Genomic DNA, 18,374 nt, shown 5'->3' on the forward strand with positions numbered 1-18,374 from the left:
CCCTCCCCCACAAAAAGTGTTTTTTAAATGGCATAAATTCCTAATAAGAATAAGAACAGTAATTACTAATAAGTTATTAATAAATATCTTATAAACCTTTACCTTTTCTGCTGCCATGTCTCCTCCCCTTGCTCCATCAGCTCCCCTGGTGCCTGCTGCCCCCCCAACCCCTCACCCTCTGCTGTCCTGACTCCTGCCCTTCTCACTGCCCTCAGCCTTCCTGAGACCTGCCCCCCTCCGCCAGCCCTTCTCTCCGCCCTGTGCCCACTCCTCCAGTAGCCCCACTCTGATCGTGTGAGCTACCCCTCCTCATCCCCTTTCCTAAGACCTCCCTCTACACCCCTGCCCTGCCTCTCTCCTCTGGTGCTGGTCCCTCTCCTGCAGGTGTCTGCCTTTCTGCTTCACCCCCAGAATCTCTTGGCCCCTGCACCCTCCTGGTGCCTCCCCCTTCCCTCATGCCCCTGTGCCCGCTCAGATGCTTTGCTCCATCCCCGCCTTCCTTATGCTCACCCCTTCTTTCAAGCCTTGTCCCAGCACCTTCCCCTCCCCTTCTAGCCCCCAGTACCCTTGCCCTCTTCTCTCCCAGCATCACCCTGTCCCCCCCTCCCTCTGACACCTCCCCTCTTGCCCTTTTCCTCATTGTCTGCACTTGGCCCCCTGGCATTTGTCTCTCCTGCCCCCTGACCCTTGGTGCCTTCCCCTGTCGTCGTCTTCTCCTGACCTCCTCCCCTCAGCACAATTCCCTTCCCCATATTTTTCCCCTCCCCTCCCCTCCCCACAGCCCAGCCCCTTCCCCTCCCCAGGAGCCAGCTCTAGGTTTTTTGCTGCCCCCCTCCTCCCCCGTCTGTTGTTGTCTTTTACACGTTTGCATTTTGCAATGGGTTTTTTTTTTGTTTGTTTTCTTTTTTGTTCTGGCATTTTAGCTCTATAAATAGCAAATAGCATTTTCATTCTTTTTTTCCATAAAGGAAAAGGCCTTTCAAGTGAACTCCTCCTTTCACTGGCTGCTGGGTCACAGCAGCCTTTTCCCTGCCCTGTCCAGCCCCTCCCTATGGGCAAGCACCCCTCACTCCAGACCCACAGGGGGAGCAGAGTGCAGGGACAGCACAGAGCCAGAGGGGTGCAGGGAACAGTGGGGGAGTACAGGGGTGGCACGGGAACGGGAGGCACAAAGCCAGAGGGATGCAGGGGTAGCAGGGTGCGGTGGAAGCACGGAGAATGGGACGTGGGGAACAGGAGGGGCAGAGGGATCGGGGTCTAGGGGCAGTGCAGGGAATGGGCAGCACAGAGCTGGGGGGGCAGGGATCGGGGGGAGCAGGGTGTAAGGGCGGTGCAGAGCCAAAGGGTCGCAGGGAAGAGGGAGAGCGGGGGGCTGGGGTGCAGGGGAGGCGTGGGGAACAGGCGGCACGGAGACAAAGGGGGGCTGGGGCCGTGGCAGGACTGGAGCCGGCGGGGCGGAGCCTGGCTGTGCTGCGCGCCGCAGCCAGCTCCCAGGGACACACGGTCAAAGCCGAGCTGCCACGGCCCTTTGAGATCAGTGAGGCCAGGTCACGCCAGCGTCCTGGCATCCTGTCCCACCTCCTCGCGCCGGAGCTGCATGCAGGCAGCTCTGTGGGAAGAATCGCCACGCTTCCCCCTTCCCAGCGGCGCTGTGCTCCTCTGCCAGCCGGCAGATCAGACGGGGCAGATCGGATGGGGCTGCGCCACCCGTAGTGTGGGCTTCGGCCAGCCCATCACAACGGCCCACTGGGCCAGTCCGCCCCTGCACTTGCCAACTGGAAAAATCTACTCGCCACGGGCGAGCGCGTTTGTCGAGCCCTGTTAATAAGCATACTCTCTATGCCAATATCTAAATCGTGGATGAAGACATTGAACAGAACCCCTGTGGAACCCCACTTGTTATACCCCTTCAGCAGGATTGTGAACCGTTAATAACTACTCTCTGAGAACGGTTACCCAGCTAGTTATGCACCCACCTTATAGTAAGTTGTATTTCCCTAGTTTATTGATAAGAAGATCATGCGAAACCATATAAAATACCTTGCTAAAGCCTAGGTATACCACATCTACCGCTTCTCCCTTATCCATAAAGCTCGTTATCCTATCAAAGAAAGCTATCAGATTGGTTTGACATGATTTGTTCTTTACAAATCCATGCTGGCTGTTTCCTATCACCTTCCAGGTTGTTGCAGATGAATTCCTTAATTACTTTCCATTATCTTTCCTGGCACAGAAATTAAACTGACTGGTCTGTAGTTTCCTGGGTTGTTCTTATTTCCCTTTTTATAGATGGGCACTAGATTTGCCCTTTGCCAGTCTTCTGAAATCTCTCCTGTCTTCCTTGATTTTCCAAAGATGATAGCTAAAAGCTCAAATACCTCCTCTATCAGCTCCTTGAGTATTCTAGGATGCATTTCATCATTCCCTGGTGCCTTGCAGACATCTAACTTTTCTAAATGATTTTTAACTTTTTATTTTAGGTTGTATCAACAGGTGTGTTGTAAGCAAAACTCGTGAAGTCATTCTGCCGCTCTACTCTGCACTAGTTAGGCCGCAGCTGGAGTACTGTGTCCAGTTCTGGGCGCCACATTCCAAGAAAGATGTGGAGAAATTGGAAAGGGTACAGAGAAGAGCGACAAGAATGATTAAAGGTTTACAGAACATGACCTATGAAGCCAGGCTTCATGAACTGGGCTTGTTTAGTTTGGAAAAAAGAAGATTAAGGGGGGACATGATAGCGGTTTTCAAATATCTAAAAGGGTGTCACAAGGAGGAAGGAGAAAATTTGTTCCTCTTGGTTTCTGAGGACAGGACAAGGAGTAATGGGCTGAAAGTGCAGCAGGGGAGGTTTAGATTGGACATTAGGAAAAAATTCCTAACTGTCAGGGTGGTCAAATATTGGAATAAATTGCCAAGGGAGGTGGTGGAATCTCCCTCTCTGGAGATATTTAAGAACAGGTTAGATAGACATCTGTCAGGGATGGTGTAGACGGAGCTTGGTCCTGCCTTAAGGGCGGGGGGCTGGACTCGATGACCTCTCGAGGTCCCTTCCAGTCCTATTATTCTATGATTCTATGATTTTAACTTCTAAATCTACCCCATTCCTGCTAGTATTCACTATGTTAGGCATTCCTTCATCATCAGACTTCTTGGTGAAGACTGAAACAAAGAAGTCATTAAGCACGTCTGCTTGGCACCAATGAAGGTGGCAATGATTCTTTGTCTGTTTAGTATCTGGTGTTAGTACTTTTCCTCTCTAATTGTCTACCAATGGTTCTTATCTGCCATTTTTGACTATCCAGTCTTCAGGTGCTTATAGACCATTTGTTTTTCATGTTACATTCCAGCTCAGCTTTCTCTCTGATATTTTTATACCCACTGCCTCTTCTTGTTTCTCCTCCCCTTCCCATTTTTTTCTTCCTTCCCTCCCTGCCCCTCTTCTGCCCCCCCTCCGGCCGCCTCCTTCCCATATTTATTTTAGTTCTCGATACCCAACATTCTGGTCTTCTGAAGAAGTGGACTGTGCCCATCAAAGCTCATGATACCATCTACATGTTTTGTTGGTCTTTAAAGTGCTACCAGACCATTTGTTGTTTTTTAAGCTTCAGGGGGTAGCTGAGTCAGTCTGTACAGGATAAACAAACAACAAATGGTCTGGTAGCATTTTATAGAATAACAAAACATGTAGATGGTATCATGAGCACAGCCCACTTCTTCAGATGACTGGAATTTATCTTTTACAAACTAACTCAACTACCCGCTGCTGCCATTTCCAAGTTTCCTGTTACTTTTTCTCCCTCCTCACTGAGCAATGGGCCTACCCTGTCCTTAGTCTTCCTCTTGCTTCCAATATTTATAGAAAGTCTTCTTGTTTCCCTTTATGTCTGTAGCCAGTTTGAGTATGAACTTCCATTCATAACTTCCAATACACAACGTAGAAAGGTCTCTCTCAAAGATCTTTCTATATGGCAGTTGTGCGATTTCTTCTGGAATAATGTGTCCAGTTCTGTAGTCCAGAAGGATGTTGATAAATTGTAGTGGATTCAGAGGGTAATTAGAATGATTAAAGGATTGGACAACTTGCCTTATAATGAAATATTCAGGGAGCTCAATTTGTTTACTTTATTGAATAGAAGGTGAAGGGGTGACTTGATCATAGACTACAAGTACCTACATGGGAAACAGACATTTGATAATAGAAGGCTCTTCAGTGTAGCAGACAAAGGTACAACAAGAGCCAATGGCAGTAAATAGAAGAGACACTAATTCAGACTAGAAATAAAACCAAATTTTTTAACAGTGAAGGTAATTAGCCACCGGAATAATTTTCTAGGTGGTGATTTTTCTCTCACTGCAAATTTTTAACTCAAGGTTGGATTCCCACCCCCATCCCCAATAGTTCCAATGGGAATTGATTCAGGAAAATTCTGTGGCCAGGACCAGATGACCACAATGGTCCCTTCTGGCTTTATGATCTATCAGTCTAAGATGGTGTGATGGTGCAGTCAGGGTTCCCCCCAAATCCTGCACCCCATCTGCAGCAAGAACAGACTCCACCAGCCTGTAGAATAGAGGGTTTAGTGATTCTCCAGGATACAGCACAGATGTTACTACAGAAGTTTGGGCCAGGATGCCTCAGATCCCTTGGGTTAGGGTGGTGTATCACCCCCCTAGACCTCCAGCCCCCAGTTTAGGCTCACTCCCTCCTGTTTCCCCACCAGCAACTGACCTTTCCCCCAAAGCCTCCTTTTGGTCTCTGTCTCTCTCCCTTGGAATCCCCTGTTATCTCCTCAGGCTGATCCCAGGTGTCTGGGTTAATACACATTTGGGTGAGTCAGTGGGAATCACACATCACAGCACAGGGGGACCCAGGGTCACAGAGCAGTCAGCCCCCACCCCCACTGCGCCACAGATCTGCAGGGGACCAGTGTGTAAAAGATGTCAAACTGAAAGAATACAGAGCCTGATCACCCATTCTGGGAAAGGACAAGCTCCCTGAGGAGCAGAGATACTGCTCTAAATTGAAAAAATTAGGAGAATGTGAGTATTGTGAAGTTCCTGGATTTAACAGCAATCAAATTTTTAAACCAGCAACACTTGGAAACTTGGTATGTTCTAAGGACTAGAAGGTTAGGCCTGAATCTTTCAGACAGGAAGGCTGCAGAGACAGGGTTCACAGTTGTGAGACAAGATACCTGCACCTTATGGGAGCCAAAGGAGCATTAACATGTTGGAGTGGTTGGTCCCATGTATTGATGGAGGATAAACCAAGGGCTTGGAAGCTGGGAATAAACAGTAGAAAAGGGAACAGTAGAACTGGGAATAAACAGTAGAAAAGGGCTGACGTTGCGGGAGGGTTTTGAGTGTCTATCAAAGGGGCACTGACATCTCGAGTGAGAGTGGCAGTGGAAGAGAGGCTAGTATCAAGTGATTGATATAAAGTTGCTTGTCACAAAGGCGATAGTTTTGTCTTTTGGGACCAGATGGTTGCTTGGAGGGGGGACATGTGGGTATTGGGAGGATGATCAGAAATGAGGTGATGTGAGGGTTCTGCTCCAAGACAAGGTGGGAGTGATTCAAGTCAGGACACTTATTATGGGGTCAGCATGCTATCTTAGAAGTAAGAGGATGCCAGCACAGAGAAAGAGCTAAGGGCTCGTAAAAGGAAGTTGGAAAGTTTAAGTAATAGGAGGAAGTCAGACAAATCAAGTGACCATAGAGGGTCACACAAAGACAGCTAGACTAATTCTCAGGGGCACATCAGTTAATTCTCTGAACAATCCAGACCCTTTTATCTCTGTAGTAGACATTGATTAAGCCAGTTTATTTGCAAGAGAATATGGTTGAAAATGAGGAACTGAATGAACTGCTGGGCCACTATAATGTAAGAGGGCACAAGTGCCCAACTGTGTCCTTTGTAGCCCAACCCTGCAGCCCTCCCTGTTTGCAGCAGTGTCAGCAGGGCAAACCCCTCGCACAAGGCGGACACAGGCCGAGCTCTGCTCCACACTCCCAGCCCCAGCATTGGCCTCACTCTCTAGACTTTCACCCAGCAGGCTACTTACTTCTTAATTATAGATCTTTAAAACAAAAAGTGAACGTACGTGTTAAAATCCATCTGAATAAACAAAGGTGCTGAGCAGACTGTGAAGTGAATAGGAAATGAAAGTGACTCACCCTCTGAGGGAGAATTTTGTCAGCCATCTTCCTCCTCTTGGCACTGTACATTTTTTAAAGAAAAAAACACGTTACCATGGTGACAGATCTAGGAGTAACGAGGCCACCTGCTAAATTATCCTGACATCTCCACATGCTGGTGCACAGCTGTGCATGTATTGGCAAAAGGGTCTCACCCAGACCCAATACCTAGGACCCTCTCTCTCGGTCTCTTTGGGAGCTAAGAAAAAATTCAGGGCTTTCTGTCACAGATCTTGGAAAAAAAGTCTTAAAGTTTTGTGATAGTATGGGGCAGCAATGTATGATTGTGCATGCCTGTGTGTGTCAGCTCTCCATCTCACGCTCTATGAACACATTATAAATATGGGAGTCAGTGAGAGAGCATTTATGTAGGAACGTGCGTGCAGCCATATGTATACACACTCAAGTGTATATGTACATATATATGCATACTTGATGGTGTGCACAGCTACTGAATGACTTTTGAAACAGATATTTGTGTCCATGCATGTCTCTGTTTGTGTGTGTGGTGGTGGTGGTGGTGGGTGTTTGTGTGATTACACAGATACAGGTAGTGTATGTACATATTATTTACACAAGAACATTTGAATATCTGTATCTCTAGGTCAGTGTGTACCTGTATGGTATAAATACAAATATGATGCATCCAAGTTCCAAACACAGGCATGTCTTTGGATACGTACACACTCACACGCCTCTTTCTAGGAGGCATGTATGTATGTGCGCATGAGGGACGGTGATGAAATAGGAAACAAGCAAGGACAATTTCCCTGGATTTGACTTTAAACCATACACGCTGTTGGTGCCCATCAAGCTGTTTCCTTACAGCCTTAGCAGTACAGAAAGAGGAGAAACTTGGCTTCCCTTCTGCTCAAGGAAGTGTTGCTTCCATCCCTGGAAACCTCTCCCCCACCTGCTCATGCTCTGGGGTTCTCCCGCCCTCCTTCCCCTTTCCCATTGCTCTGGAGAGGCCCCCTTAATTTCGATCTCCCCAGGAACAATGTTTTCACCAGTTTCCAGGGGTGGAACACGCCCTTCCCATGCTCACTACTGATGTGCCGCCTTCTTCCTGGGGGGGGCCTGGGACACCAGGCTCTCTGCTCTTCTTGGGGCCAGACTAAGACACTTTTGGGGTGGGGGAATGTAACTGACCTTCCCTCTTTCCCTCCAGCCCAGCTCTGGATTTGGCCCAGAGTATCTACAAACTCATCTGCTGGTCATACTGGAGCGGAAACATTCCATGGCAGTTGATGTGCGAGATGGGGGGAGAGGGCTGGGGTAGGGAGGAGCTAGTGCTCCTGGCCTGGATGGGAGGGGAGGGGGGTTAGTGACTCTCACCAGCTAGAGGAGGGAAAAAAGGCCACCCCTGAAATGACAAGGGGGGGATGCCACAATAATTGCAGGCGAAAAACAGTGACAACTGGGTGAGGCAGAGCCGAAAGCAAATGGGATTGTGCACTTGGAGCACCCAGTAAAACTGAAGAGGAATTACACCCCATCCATACCCCCAAGAGTCTGACCGAGACCTGGGAATTAATCTCCTCTCTTCCTACACCTAGCCTCTCATGGCAAGGAATTTGCCCTATCCCCTGAGCCTGACAGAGATGGTACTGGAGGAAATGCAGGGAAAGCAGAGGAACCTCTGAGAAAAGGACAGGAGTAGAGAAGAAAACCAGGATAAAGAATACAGTAAGCCCCATAAGAGCAGACATAAAGGAGGAAACACAGGAAGCTTTTTGGTGTCTGCTACAGGGCTTCAGCTACAACCGGCTTTCACTCTGGACAAAAATGTGAGGATCAGAAGGTATTTCCTCCTGCAATTGGGGCATGAAACAGACTAGCTTCCATGTGATGATCCTTGGGAACTACGCTCATTCTTAAGCCTCTAACTATTCCTTCTAGGGCCTGCTAGGGTGCACCCAAGATGTGTGGGCAGTGCCAGTACATATTCCTAAAGTTTGTAGATGCACCAGTGCAAACACTTTGGACTCATGGGAGCTCCCAATGCACCAGACCTACAGAAGCAGATATTACATGAAACCAGATGTAATTACACCACTAATGCACTGCCTGAGACTGCAAGTACCCATATTGTTTGCCCTACAAACTCTGCATGTGAATGTGACTCTCAAGCATTTATCAGCCATAAATCCAGTCTGGAGGAGTTGGTTCAGACTTTGCAAATTCAGAATCTGATGAGTTCTAATAATTTCTGCTTCTTAAATATCAATTATAATTATTACTTAGTTGCCAAGAGTGCACTGGGTATTGTACAAGATTAAACAATGCAAATTCTACCAGAAAAATTACATATACGTCAGAAATTCCCCCTCCAGTTCTAGTTAGTTACTTTCTGTGAATGTCATTAGTGTATTTCACTAGTGAATGTTTGTAGATGGTGAAAATCTCATGAATACTTGTGCAAATGCATTTTTCCACTAGAGCTGATGGTATAAAGTATTCACATCAGCAAGCTGAAATCTCTGATTTGTCTGCTCGTGTTTATAAAATATTCAGTTAACCAATCAGGGAGCAGAGGTATTATTATGCAAAATAGATGATCAATCATAACCCATGAAAAGAAAGTTAAAGACCAAGTCAAAATAAGTAGCTAGCAAACACTCTTGACTAAATTGAAATATGCAATAAACATTCTAATACCTCCAAACAACAAGAAAATTAATAGAAATCAAGGTCTGGTTCAGCGGCAGTTCCCAAATGAAAAAGTATTCAATGAATTTTGCATTGTCACAGTCCCAGCTCCAAGCAGCAGACAACCAGTAAATCTTATGATTTATGTTGCCTACATGTTTAAGATTGTCACACATTCACAAAGACGGATGGTTCTACCTCTCCCAATTACCCTCCCATTCTTCTCTTCCCATGCACTCACCTCCGGCTTCGGGTCTGAGTTGCTTGCTGCTGCGGCTGTACCTGCTGTTGCGGCACCTGCTGTTGCTGGACCTGCTGAGGCGCTGCACGCTTTCGTGATGGCTCCATCGCTGTTTGGGGCATTCCAGGGCGGACTGAGGGGCTTCCAACATATGGTGAGCCAGGGGGACCCATTGGAGCCCCCTGATGGGGCATTCGAGCACCTGATGGCATCCCAGGGCGCTAAGGAGGAAGCAAAACAGAAATAAATGTCACTTTGATCACAGTTAATGCAGCAGCAAAGGGGTTAGAATGAAAGTAGCAACTAGCTCCAATATCCAAGCTTTGACCATTCTGATAAGCAACCAGCGCAACAGGCAAAGTAACAGAGTAAGAATCTGATAAGAGAATAGACTGGGGGAGAATAAGGAAAAAGGCCGGGGTTGAGTGGGTGCATTAGTGATGGTGACAGATCCAAGCCAGATTGCTACAGCACTCTCTTTTGGGCTGACTTGAAGGTCATGTAGAAGCTGTTTCTGGTCCAAAATGTTGTGATCTACATGTTAATCAAGACTGATAATGACACCCTATCACATCCGTGATCCTCACTTTATACTGATTGGGCTGCTGTGATCACCAGGGGCATTTTAGCTGTAAGTCATAGGTAAAACATTAAACCGCTGGGGGCAGTGAGTTCTCCATCAAAGGCTTTCCACTTCTGGATACACTATCATCAGGGAACAGAACAAGTCTATAAAGAGAGAAGCTACAGCTACAGGAAAGAGTCATCTTTTTGATCAGCATCCCCTTATAACAGGGGGACATGAGAGTTTGATTACATTTCCTTCTCAATACTAAAGTCCCTTGACATCTTCATCGACATCAGGATCAGACCATGAGATCAGTGCCATAAAAGACACAGAATAAAGTTAGTCCTAACCCTAAAGAGCTTACAGCCCTAAAGAGCTTCCAGTGAACCAATCACTAAGGCGAATCTCATTTTAAAAACTCAAGCCCAACTCTTGGGCACATCAAGTTATTACCCTTACTTATTATGATGTCAACGACACTGTCACTCTTTACAGAGCACGGTGAATGAACTAATAAGTTCTTTGATGGCTGCTTAGTGCAATGTGCAAGTGATATATCGATCACATAAAGCACCAACTCCAGCTGCAAGTAGCAAGCAAGAGTTTAAAATAACAGTCCAAGTGAACATCAGCAAAGCCAGCAACTTAGTCACCACCTCCAGACTAACGAATTATTATACCATATCACTCCAACCCCAAACCTTACCAGGCTCCTTGCTCCTCATAAGCCTCAGAAAACAGCTATTCCTTAGATGCCAAAAGGCTGGCTGCATTAGAGACACAGCAGAAAGAGTGAAGATAGAGACAGCATGGATTAGGGATGTTAAAATTAGTTTATTTTGGTAAACATGTACCTGCTGAAATTTTCAACGGGTACATGTTTACACATGGGGGCGAAGAGCTGGTACACATGGGGAGCTAGCTCCTCTCGCCCGTGCTACAGCAGCATGGGAGGAGGCAGCTCCCCTGTGGTAGTGGGGAGCCTGCATAACAGCCGGCTCCCCCTGAGTACTGGCTCCCACCTGCATTCCCCGCTCCACCATGCTGCTACCTCTGATACAGAGGCAGCAGTGTGGAGGGTGGGCAGCTGCATGTAACCATGAAGATTCACCAATGAGTCCATGCCCATTGATTAACTGTTTATACTATGTGACAAAGGTTGGTGGGTCAGGTGGGTTTTTTTCCCCCTTTTTTCTTTCCACCGTGCTGAACACTAATCCCACTCCTGACACCAGTTTTGACAAAGCTCCTACAAAAACTTGATAGGTCCTGTGCTTCCTGGCACAGGGACTCACAGCAGCCCCCAGTTTTAGGCACCGCACCACACCCCGGGCTTTAATTTGCTGAGCTCTTCTCATGATTGGCTAGCATATGGTAAAACAGAGAATAAACTCCACAGTCCTGAAAATGGGGAGGTGGGTGTTGGGGGGAACCCTCTACTCCAGATTCCAGCCCGGGCTCTGTGACAGTAACTGCTCATGTGAATCCCTGACATTTGCTAGACTACAACTCCAAGACCCCGGGCTACTTCCCCAGCACCTTCCTTCTCTCCAGTTCATCCTCCTAGTTGTGATTTCGCTCTCCTCCTTTCTCCCAGCTGCACGCACCCTACAACTGCAGCAAGTCTGAAGTGGTTTTAATTACCTCCTAGGTGTCCTAATTGGCCTGACTCTGCAGGCCTGGTCAGTTAGCCCCAGGTGTTCCACTGCCCCTGCTGGTTCTAAACCAGCCTCTCCCTGCTACTCTTGGAGCAGGGACTCCTCAGTCAGAGGCTTATATGTTGCTCCTCCAGTACTTGGTTGTAGCCTTCTGTTCTGACCCTGTCACAACTACCACATTCCTAGCGTGGATATTAACAGAAAATTAGAGGAGGGCTTCAGGGCAGAGGCAGAGACAACCCTTACTTGCATTGTTAATAGGAGGAGGAGAGACTAGTAAGTGCAGATAATGGAGATGGATTGTGGGAGCTGAAACTGGGTAAGGGAAGGGCAATAACTAATAAAAGAGAAGCCTTTGTATAGAGCTGAGAACTTTTTCACCTGCTGGCAGAGCCACAAATATGGTTACGACAACTCCTTGGAAAATGTGGCTCTCTCCACCACCACACTCTCTCGCCCCCCCCCCCCCCCCCAACTCAGCAGTCACAAAAGGAAATGGAACAAAAATACTTCACACTAAATCTTGTATTTAGAATTTCCTGTTGCCTGTCAATCCACAAACTATGGCTGCCTTCCAGAAAGAAGAAGCTGGACTCTGAACCCTGCTGTTGGTTGTCAATCACCCATGATACTTGATTACCATTTAGAAGAGATGGGACTTGAGCTCCGCTACCCCGTGTCTTGTCTTGCTCTCTCTTGGAAACTGCCTGGCCAAAAGAGACAAGACTGTAGACCCAGCTATCTGCATTTTCAAAGGACAAATTATGGCTAGAACTGCAAAGTTGAGTGGACCAGCCAAGTTACTGACCTATGTGCTATTTCTCTAACTTCCTGTCATTGCCATTTTTTTCCTTGATGGGCATTAAAACAGCAGAGGTACAAATAGTGTTTTGTCTTCCATTTAAATTCTGATGATCCCTAATCTTGCTCCTCCCTGCTTTGCCTAATTACTTTCCTTCTTCCACCCCCACTTCTGTACCTTTTTCTATGAGGTGCTTAGATGTGCAACAAACTCTTTATTCCCAGTACAAGGGACTGCACCCTTCTCCTCCACTGCAATACCCTCAAAAGCCCCACATACCATATGGGTGAAATGCCTTTTCATTATCGACAAGGCCCTACTGAGTTCACTGCTATGAAAAGCACATCACAGACTGTGAAATCTGGTCTATTATGTGCTTTTACCCAATACTATATAAATTTCACGAAGACATCATTTCTCAAATTGGGGCTCCTGACCTGAAAAGGGAGTCGGAGAGGCGTTTCAAGGGGCATTATTTTAGGGGAGTCATGGTTCTACCACCCTTATTTCTGCATTGCTTTCAGAACTGTGGAGCTGGAGGGTGGCAGGTGTGGGCCAGCACTCAGCTCTGAATGCAGTATTGTACCAGTGGCTTTGCAGAAGTAAGGGTGGCAATAGCATGCCATGCCACACTCACTTCTGTGCTGATGCCTTCAGGGCTGGGCAGCTGGAGTGGAGGCTGCTGAGGGCCTACCTTGCAGATAGCAGCAGAGGAGTCAAGGGGGCAATACCATACCATGCCACCCTTACTGCTGGGCTCCCAGTCAGCAGCCACTATTACTCAGCTGCCCAGCTCTGAAGACAGCGCTGATACCAGTAACAGTAGCAGTACCACAACCCACCTGCCTTACAACACTTCTACAATTCCTTTTTGGGTCACGACTCTTAGAATTATAACACCATGAAACTGCACATTTAAATAGCTAAAATAGTGACATTTGATATTTTTTGAAATCCTATGACCATGAAATTGACCAAAACAGACCATGAATTGGGTAGGGCCCGAATTACCAAAGGACAGCAACGCTATTCTAACCACCTTCAGGGTACCCCAGTGCATCTGGTCTTCTCTGTGCTGCTGGTGGGGAGCACTTTGTCAGTGCCATAAGCCCCTCCAGACAGGCAATAGCAGCAGCATACTCTGTATTGCCATGAGGTGCTTCTTGCCTTCATCCTTTGCAGACTCCTTTCTTGTATTTTACAGCTTTTCTCGCCCTCCCCTCTCTTCTAATCCCATCCTCTCACCTCCTCAGAATGCCTCCTCCTCCCCTTTTCTCACGCAGTTTCCTCCCGTCACATAGTACAGATGAAAGACAGAACAAGACTGTACATATTCTGGCTTTAACGTGATTGTGCTTCTTTTTGCATTCTTACCACAGAAGTGGACACAATACTCCACATGTGGCCTTGCCAGACCCGAATAAAGGGGAATAATCACTTCTCTAGATCTACTGGCAATGCTCCTCCTAATGCAACCTAATATACAATTAGCCTTTTTGGCTACAAGGGCACCCTGCTGACTCATATCCAGCTTCTCATCCACTGTAATCCCCAGGTTCTTTTCTGCACAACTGCTACTTAGCCAGTCGGTCCCCAACCTATAACAATGCTTGGGATTCTTCTGTCCCATGTGCAGGACTCTGCACTTGTCCTTATTGAACCTCATCAGATTTCTTTTGGCCCAATCCTCTAATCTGTCTAGTATCAGAGGGGTAGCCATGTTAGTCTGAATCTGAAAAAGCGACGAGGAGTCCTATGGCACCTTATAGACTAACAGATTTATTGGAGCATAAGCTTTCGTGGGCAAAGACCCACTTCGTCAGATGCATCTGATGAAGTAGGTCTTTGCCCACGAAAGTTTATGCTCCAATAAATCTGTTAGTCTATAAGGTGCCACAGGATTCCTCATGGCTTAATCTGTCTAGGTCACTCGGGACCCAAACCCTGCCCTCCAGCGTCTCTCCCTCTCAGTCTAGCTTAGTGTCATCTGCAAACTTGCTGAGGGTGCAATCCATCCTCACATCCAGGTCATTAATAAAGATGTTGAATAAATCGGGTCCTAGAACTGATCCTAGAGGCACTCCACTAGAAACCGACCGCCAACCTGACATCGAGCCATTGTTGGGACCTCTTGGGCCCAACAGTCTAGCCAGTTTTTTATCCAACTTACAGTCTATTTATCCAATCCATACTCCCTTAACTTGCTGGCCAATTTAAGGGAGTATGGATTGGGAGACTGTATCAAAAGTTTGCTAAAGTCAAGGTGTTTCACATCCACTGACTTTCCCATATCCACAGAGCCAGTTACCTCATCATAGAAGCTAATCAGATTGGTCAGGCATAACTTGCCCTTGGTGAATCTATGCGGAATATTCCTGATCACGTTCCCCTCTTCCAAGGGCTCCAAAATGGAATCCTTGAAGGTCCCCTCCATGATTTTTCTGGGGACGGAGGTAAGGTTGACTGGTCTGTAGTTCCCTAGACTGTTCTTCTTCCCTTTTTTAAAGGTGACACTACATTTGCCTTTTCCCAATCATCTCAAAGATAATGGCCAAAGGCACTACAATGACATTTGCCAACTCCCTTAGTAACCTCAGATTCATTAAATCCGGAACAATGGATCTGTGTATTGTTTAGCTTTTCTAAATAGTTCTTAGCCTGTTCTTTCTCCACCAAAGGCTGCCCACCTCCTTCCCATACTGCGTTGCCTAGTGCATTACTCTGGGAGCTGATCTTGTCTGTGAAGACAGAGGCAAAGAAAGCATTGAGTATTTCAACTTTTCCCACATCATCTGTCACTAGGGTACCTCCCTCATCCAGAAAGAGCCCCACACACTCTTTGATCACTCTCTTATTGCTAACATGGCTATAGAAACCTATCTTGTTCTCCTTCAAGACAACCTGGGAAGCAGTGATCATGAGATGGTAGATATCAGGATCCTAACCAAAGGAAGAAAAGAGAGTAGTAAAATACACACCTTGGACTTCAGAAAAGCAGACTTTGACTCCCTCAGAGACCTAATGGGTAGAATCCCCTGAGATGCTTACATGAAGGGAAAAGGAGTCCAGGAGAGATGGCAGTATTTTAAAGAAGCCTTATTGAAGGCACAGAAATAAACCATCCCGATGTGTAGTAAGAGAAGCAAACATGGTAGGAGACTAATTGGCTTACAGGGGGAATCCTTGGTGAATTTAAGCACAAAAAGGGAGCTTACAAAAAGCGGAACCTTGGACAAATGACCATAGAGAGCTATAAATGTATAGCTCGAGAATGCCGGGGGGTTATCAGGAAGGTGAAAGTGCAATGGGAATTGTGACTGGCAACAGATGTGAAGAATAAAAAGAAAGGTTTCTACAGGCATATTAGCAAAAAGAATGTGATCAGAGAGGGTGTGGGGCCCCCACTCGATGAAGGAGGTAACCTAGTGACAGATGATGAGGGGAAAGCTGAAGTACTCAATGCTTTCTTTACCTCTGTCTTCATGGACAAGATCTGCTCCCAGACTAATGCGCTAAGTGATACAAGATGGGATGAAGATGAACAGCCCATGGTGGGTACAGAACAGGTTAGAACACAAATCCATGGGTCCGGACTTAATGCATCCAAGGGTACTGAGAGAGTTGGCAAGTGTCATTGAGGAGCCTTTGGCAATTATCTTTGAAAAGTCTTGGAGATCTGGAGAGATCCCAGATGCTTTGAAAAAGGCAAATGTAGTGCCTATTTTCAAAAAAGGGAAGAAGGACGATCCAGGGAACTATAGGCCAGTCAACTTTACCTCAGTCCCCAGAAAAATCATGAAAGGGATCCTTCAGGAATCCATTTTGAGGCACTAGGAAAAGGGGAAAGTGATCAAGAATAGTTAGCATGGATTCATGAAGGGCAAGTCGTACCTGACCAATCTCATTAGCTTCTATGATGAGGTAACTGGCTCTGTAGACATGGGTGAGTTACTGGTTGTGATATACCTTGACTTTAGCAAGGCTTTTGATACAGCCTCCCACAATATTCTTGCCAGCAAGTTAAGGATAAATGGACAGTAAGATGGATAGAAAGATGGCTAGAAGGTCGGGACCAGCGGGTAGTGATCAACGACTTGATGTCAGGATGGCGGTCGGTTTCTAGCGGAGTGCCCCAACGTTCGGTTCTAGGACTGGTTTTGTTCAATATCTTTATTAATGACCTGGATAAGGGGATAGATTGCACCCTCAGCAAGTTTGCAGATGACACTAAGCTAAGGGGAGAGGTAGATACACTCGAGGGCAGAGATAGGTTCCAGAGTGACTTAGACAAATTGGAGGATTGGGCCACAAGAAATCTGATGAGGTTCAATAAGGACAAGTGCAGAGTCCTGCACATGGGATGGAAGAATCCCAAGCATTGTTACAGGCTGGGGACCAACCAGCTAAGTAGTAGTTCTGCAGAAAATCTGGGGATTACAGTGGATGAGAAGCTGGATATGAGTCAACAGTGTGTCCTTGTAGCCAAGAAGGCTAATGGCATATTAGGTTGCATTACGAGGAGCATTGCCAGCAGATTCAGCGATGTGATTATTCCTCTTTATTGGGCTCTTGTGAGGCAACATCTGGAGTATTGTGTGCAGTTCTGGGCCCCCCACTCAAAAAGAATGTGGACACATTGGAGAGGGTCCAGTGGAGGGCAACGAAAATTATTAGGGGGCTGGAGCATATGACCTACGAAAAGAGACTGAGGGAGTTGGGTCTGTTTAGTCTGCAGAAGCTAAGAAGAGTGAGGGGGGATTTGATAACAGCCTTCAACTTCCTGAAGGGAGGTCCCAAAGAGGCTGGAGAACATAAGAACATGAGAACGGCCGTACTGGGTCAGACCAAAGGTCCATCTAGCCCAGTATCCTGTCTGCCGACAGTGGCCAGCACCAGGTGCCCCCGAGAGGGTGGACTGAAGACAACGATCAAGCGATTTGTCTCCTGCCATCCCGCTCCAGCCTCTGACAGACAGAGGCCAAGGACACCATTTTATCCCCTGGCTAATAGCCTTTTATGGACCTAACCTCCATGAAATTATCTAGCTTCTCTTTAAACTCTATTAGGGTATGTCTACACTACCCTCCTAGTTCGAACTAGGAGGGTAATGTAGGCATACCGCACTTGCAAATGAAGCCCGGGATTTGAATTTCCCGGGCTTCATTTGCATAAGCGGGGAGCCGCCATTTTTAAATCCCCGCTGCTTCGAACCCCGTGCAGCGCGGCTACACGGGGCTCGAACTAGGTAGTTCGGACTAGGTTCCTATTCCGAACTACCGTTACTCCTCGTGAAATGAGGTGTACCGGTAGTTCGGAATAGGCACCCTAGTCCGAACTACCTAGTTCGAGCCCCGTGTAGCCGCGCTGCACGGGGTTCGAAGCAGCGGGGATTTAAAAATGGCGGCTCCCCGCTTATGCAAATGAAGCCCGGGAAATTCAAATCCCGGGCTTCATTTGCAAGTGCGGTATGCCTACATTACCCCGCTAGTTCGAACTAGCGGGGTAGTGTAGACATACCCTTATAGTCCTAGCCTTCACAGCCTCCTCTGGCAAGGAGTTCCACAGGTTGACTACATGCTGTGTGAAGAACTTTCTTTTATTAGTTTTAAACCTGCTCCCAATTAATTTCATTTGGTGTCCTCTAGTTCTTCTATTTAGGGAACTAATAAATAACTTTTCTTTATCCGCCCTCTCCACACCACTCATGATTTTATATACCTCTATCATATCCCCCCTCAGTCTCCTCTTTTCTAAACTGAAAAGTCCAGTCGCTTTAACCTCTCCTCATATGGGACCCGTTCGAAACCCCTAATCATTTTAGTTGCCCTTTTCTGAACCCTTTCCAAGGCCAAAATATCTTTTTTGAGGTGAGGAGACCACATCTGAACACAGTATTCAAGACGTGGGCGTACCATAGTTTTATACAGGGGCAGTAAGATATTCTGTGTCTTATTTTCTATCCCTTTCCTAATAATTCCTAGCATCCTATTTGCCTTTTTGACCGCCGCTGCACACTGTGTGGAAGTTTTCAGAGAACTGTCCATGATAACTCCAAGATCTCTTTCCTGATTTGTCGTAGCCAAATTAGCCCCCATCATACTGTACGTATACTTGGGGTTATTTTTCCCGATGTGCATTACTTTACACTTATCCACATTATATTTCATTTGCCATTTTGTTGCCCAATCACTCAGTTTGGTGAGATCTTCTTGGAGTCCCTCACAGTCTGCTTCTGTCTTGACCATCCTAAACAGT

At 46.8% G+C, this 18,374-nt stretch overlaps 1 protein-coding gene across 19 annotated transcripts in view; it reads right to left on the reverse strand.

Moving 5' to 3' along the window:
• The window catches only part of SMARCD3 (SWI/SNF related BAF chromatin remodeling complex subunit D3), a 290,614-nt gene that overhangs the window by 166,170 nt on the left and 106,070 nt on the right, over positions 1-18,374 (reverse strand). For 17 of the 19 annotated variants that reach the window (XM_075917551.1, XM_075917539.1, XM_075917552.1 and 14 more), the window contains 2 exons: positions 9,092-9,312; positions 6,178-6,220 (listed from right to left, as the gene is read on the reverse strand). In XM_075917551.1, coding sequence (XP_075773666.1) covers positions 6,178-6,220; positions 9,092-9,303 — 255 coding nt within the window. In that variant the 5' untranslated portion in view covers positions 9,304-9,312. Of the gene's footprint in view, positions 1-6,177; positions 6,221-9,091; positions 9,313-11,957; positions 11,977-18,374 lie in introns of those variants that run through there. The other 2 variants (XM_075917549.1, XM_075917556.1) reach the window with 2 other exon arrangements.

The sequence above is a fragment of the Pelodiscus sinensis genome, unplaced genomic scaffold (genome assembly GCF_049634645.1).
Source record: "Pelodiscus sinensis isolate JC-2024 unplaced genomic scaffold, ASM4963464v1 ctg63, whole genome shotgun sequence".
Taxonomy (NCBI): Eukaryota; Metazoa; Chordata; order Testudines; family Trionychidae; genus Pelodiscus; species Pelodiscus sinensis.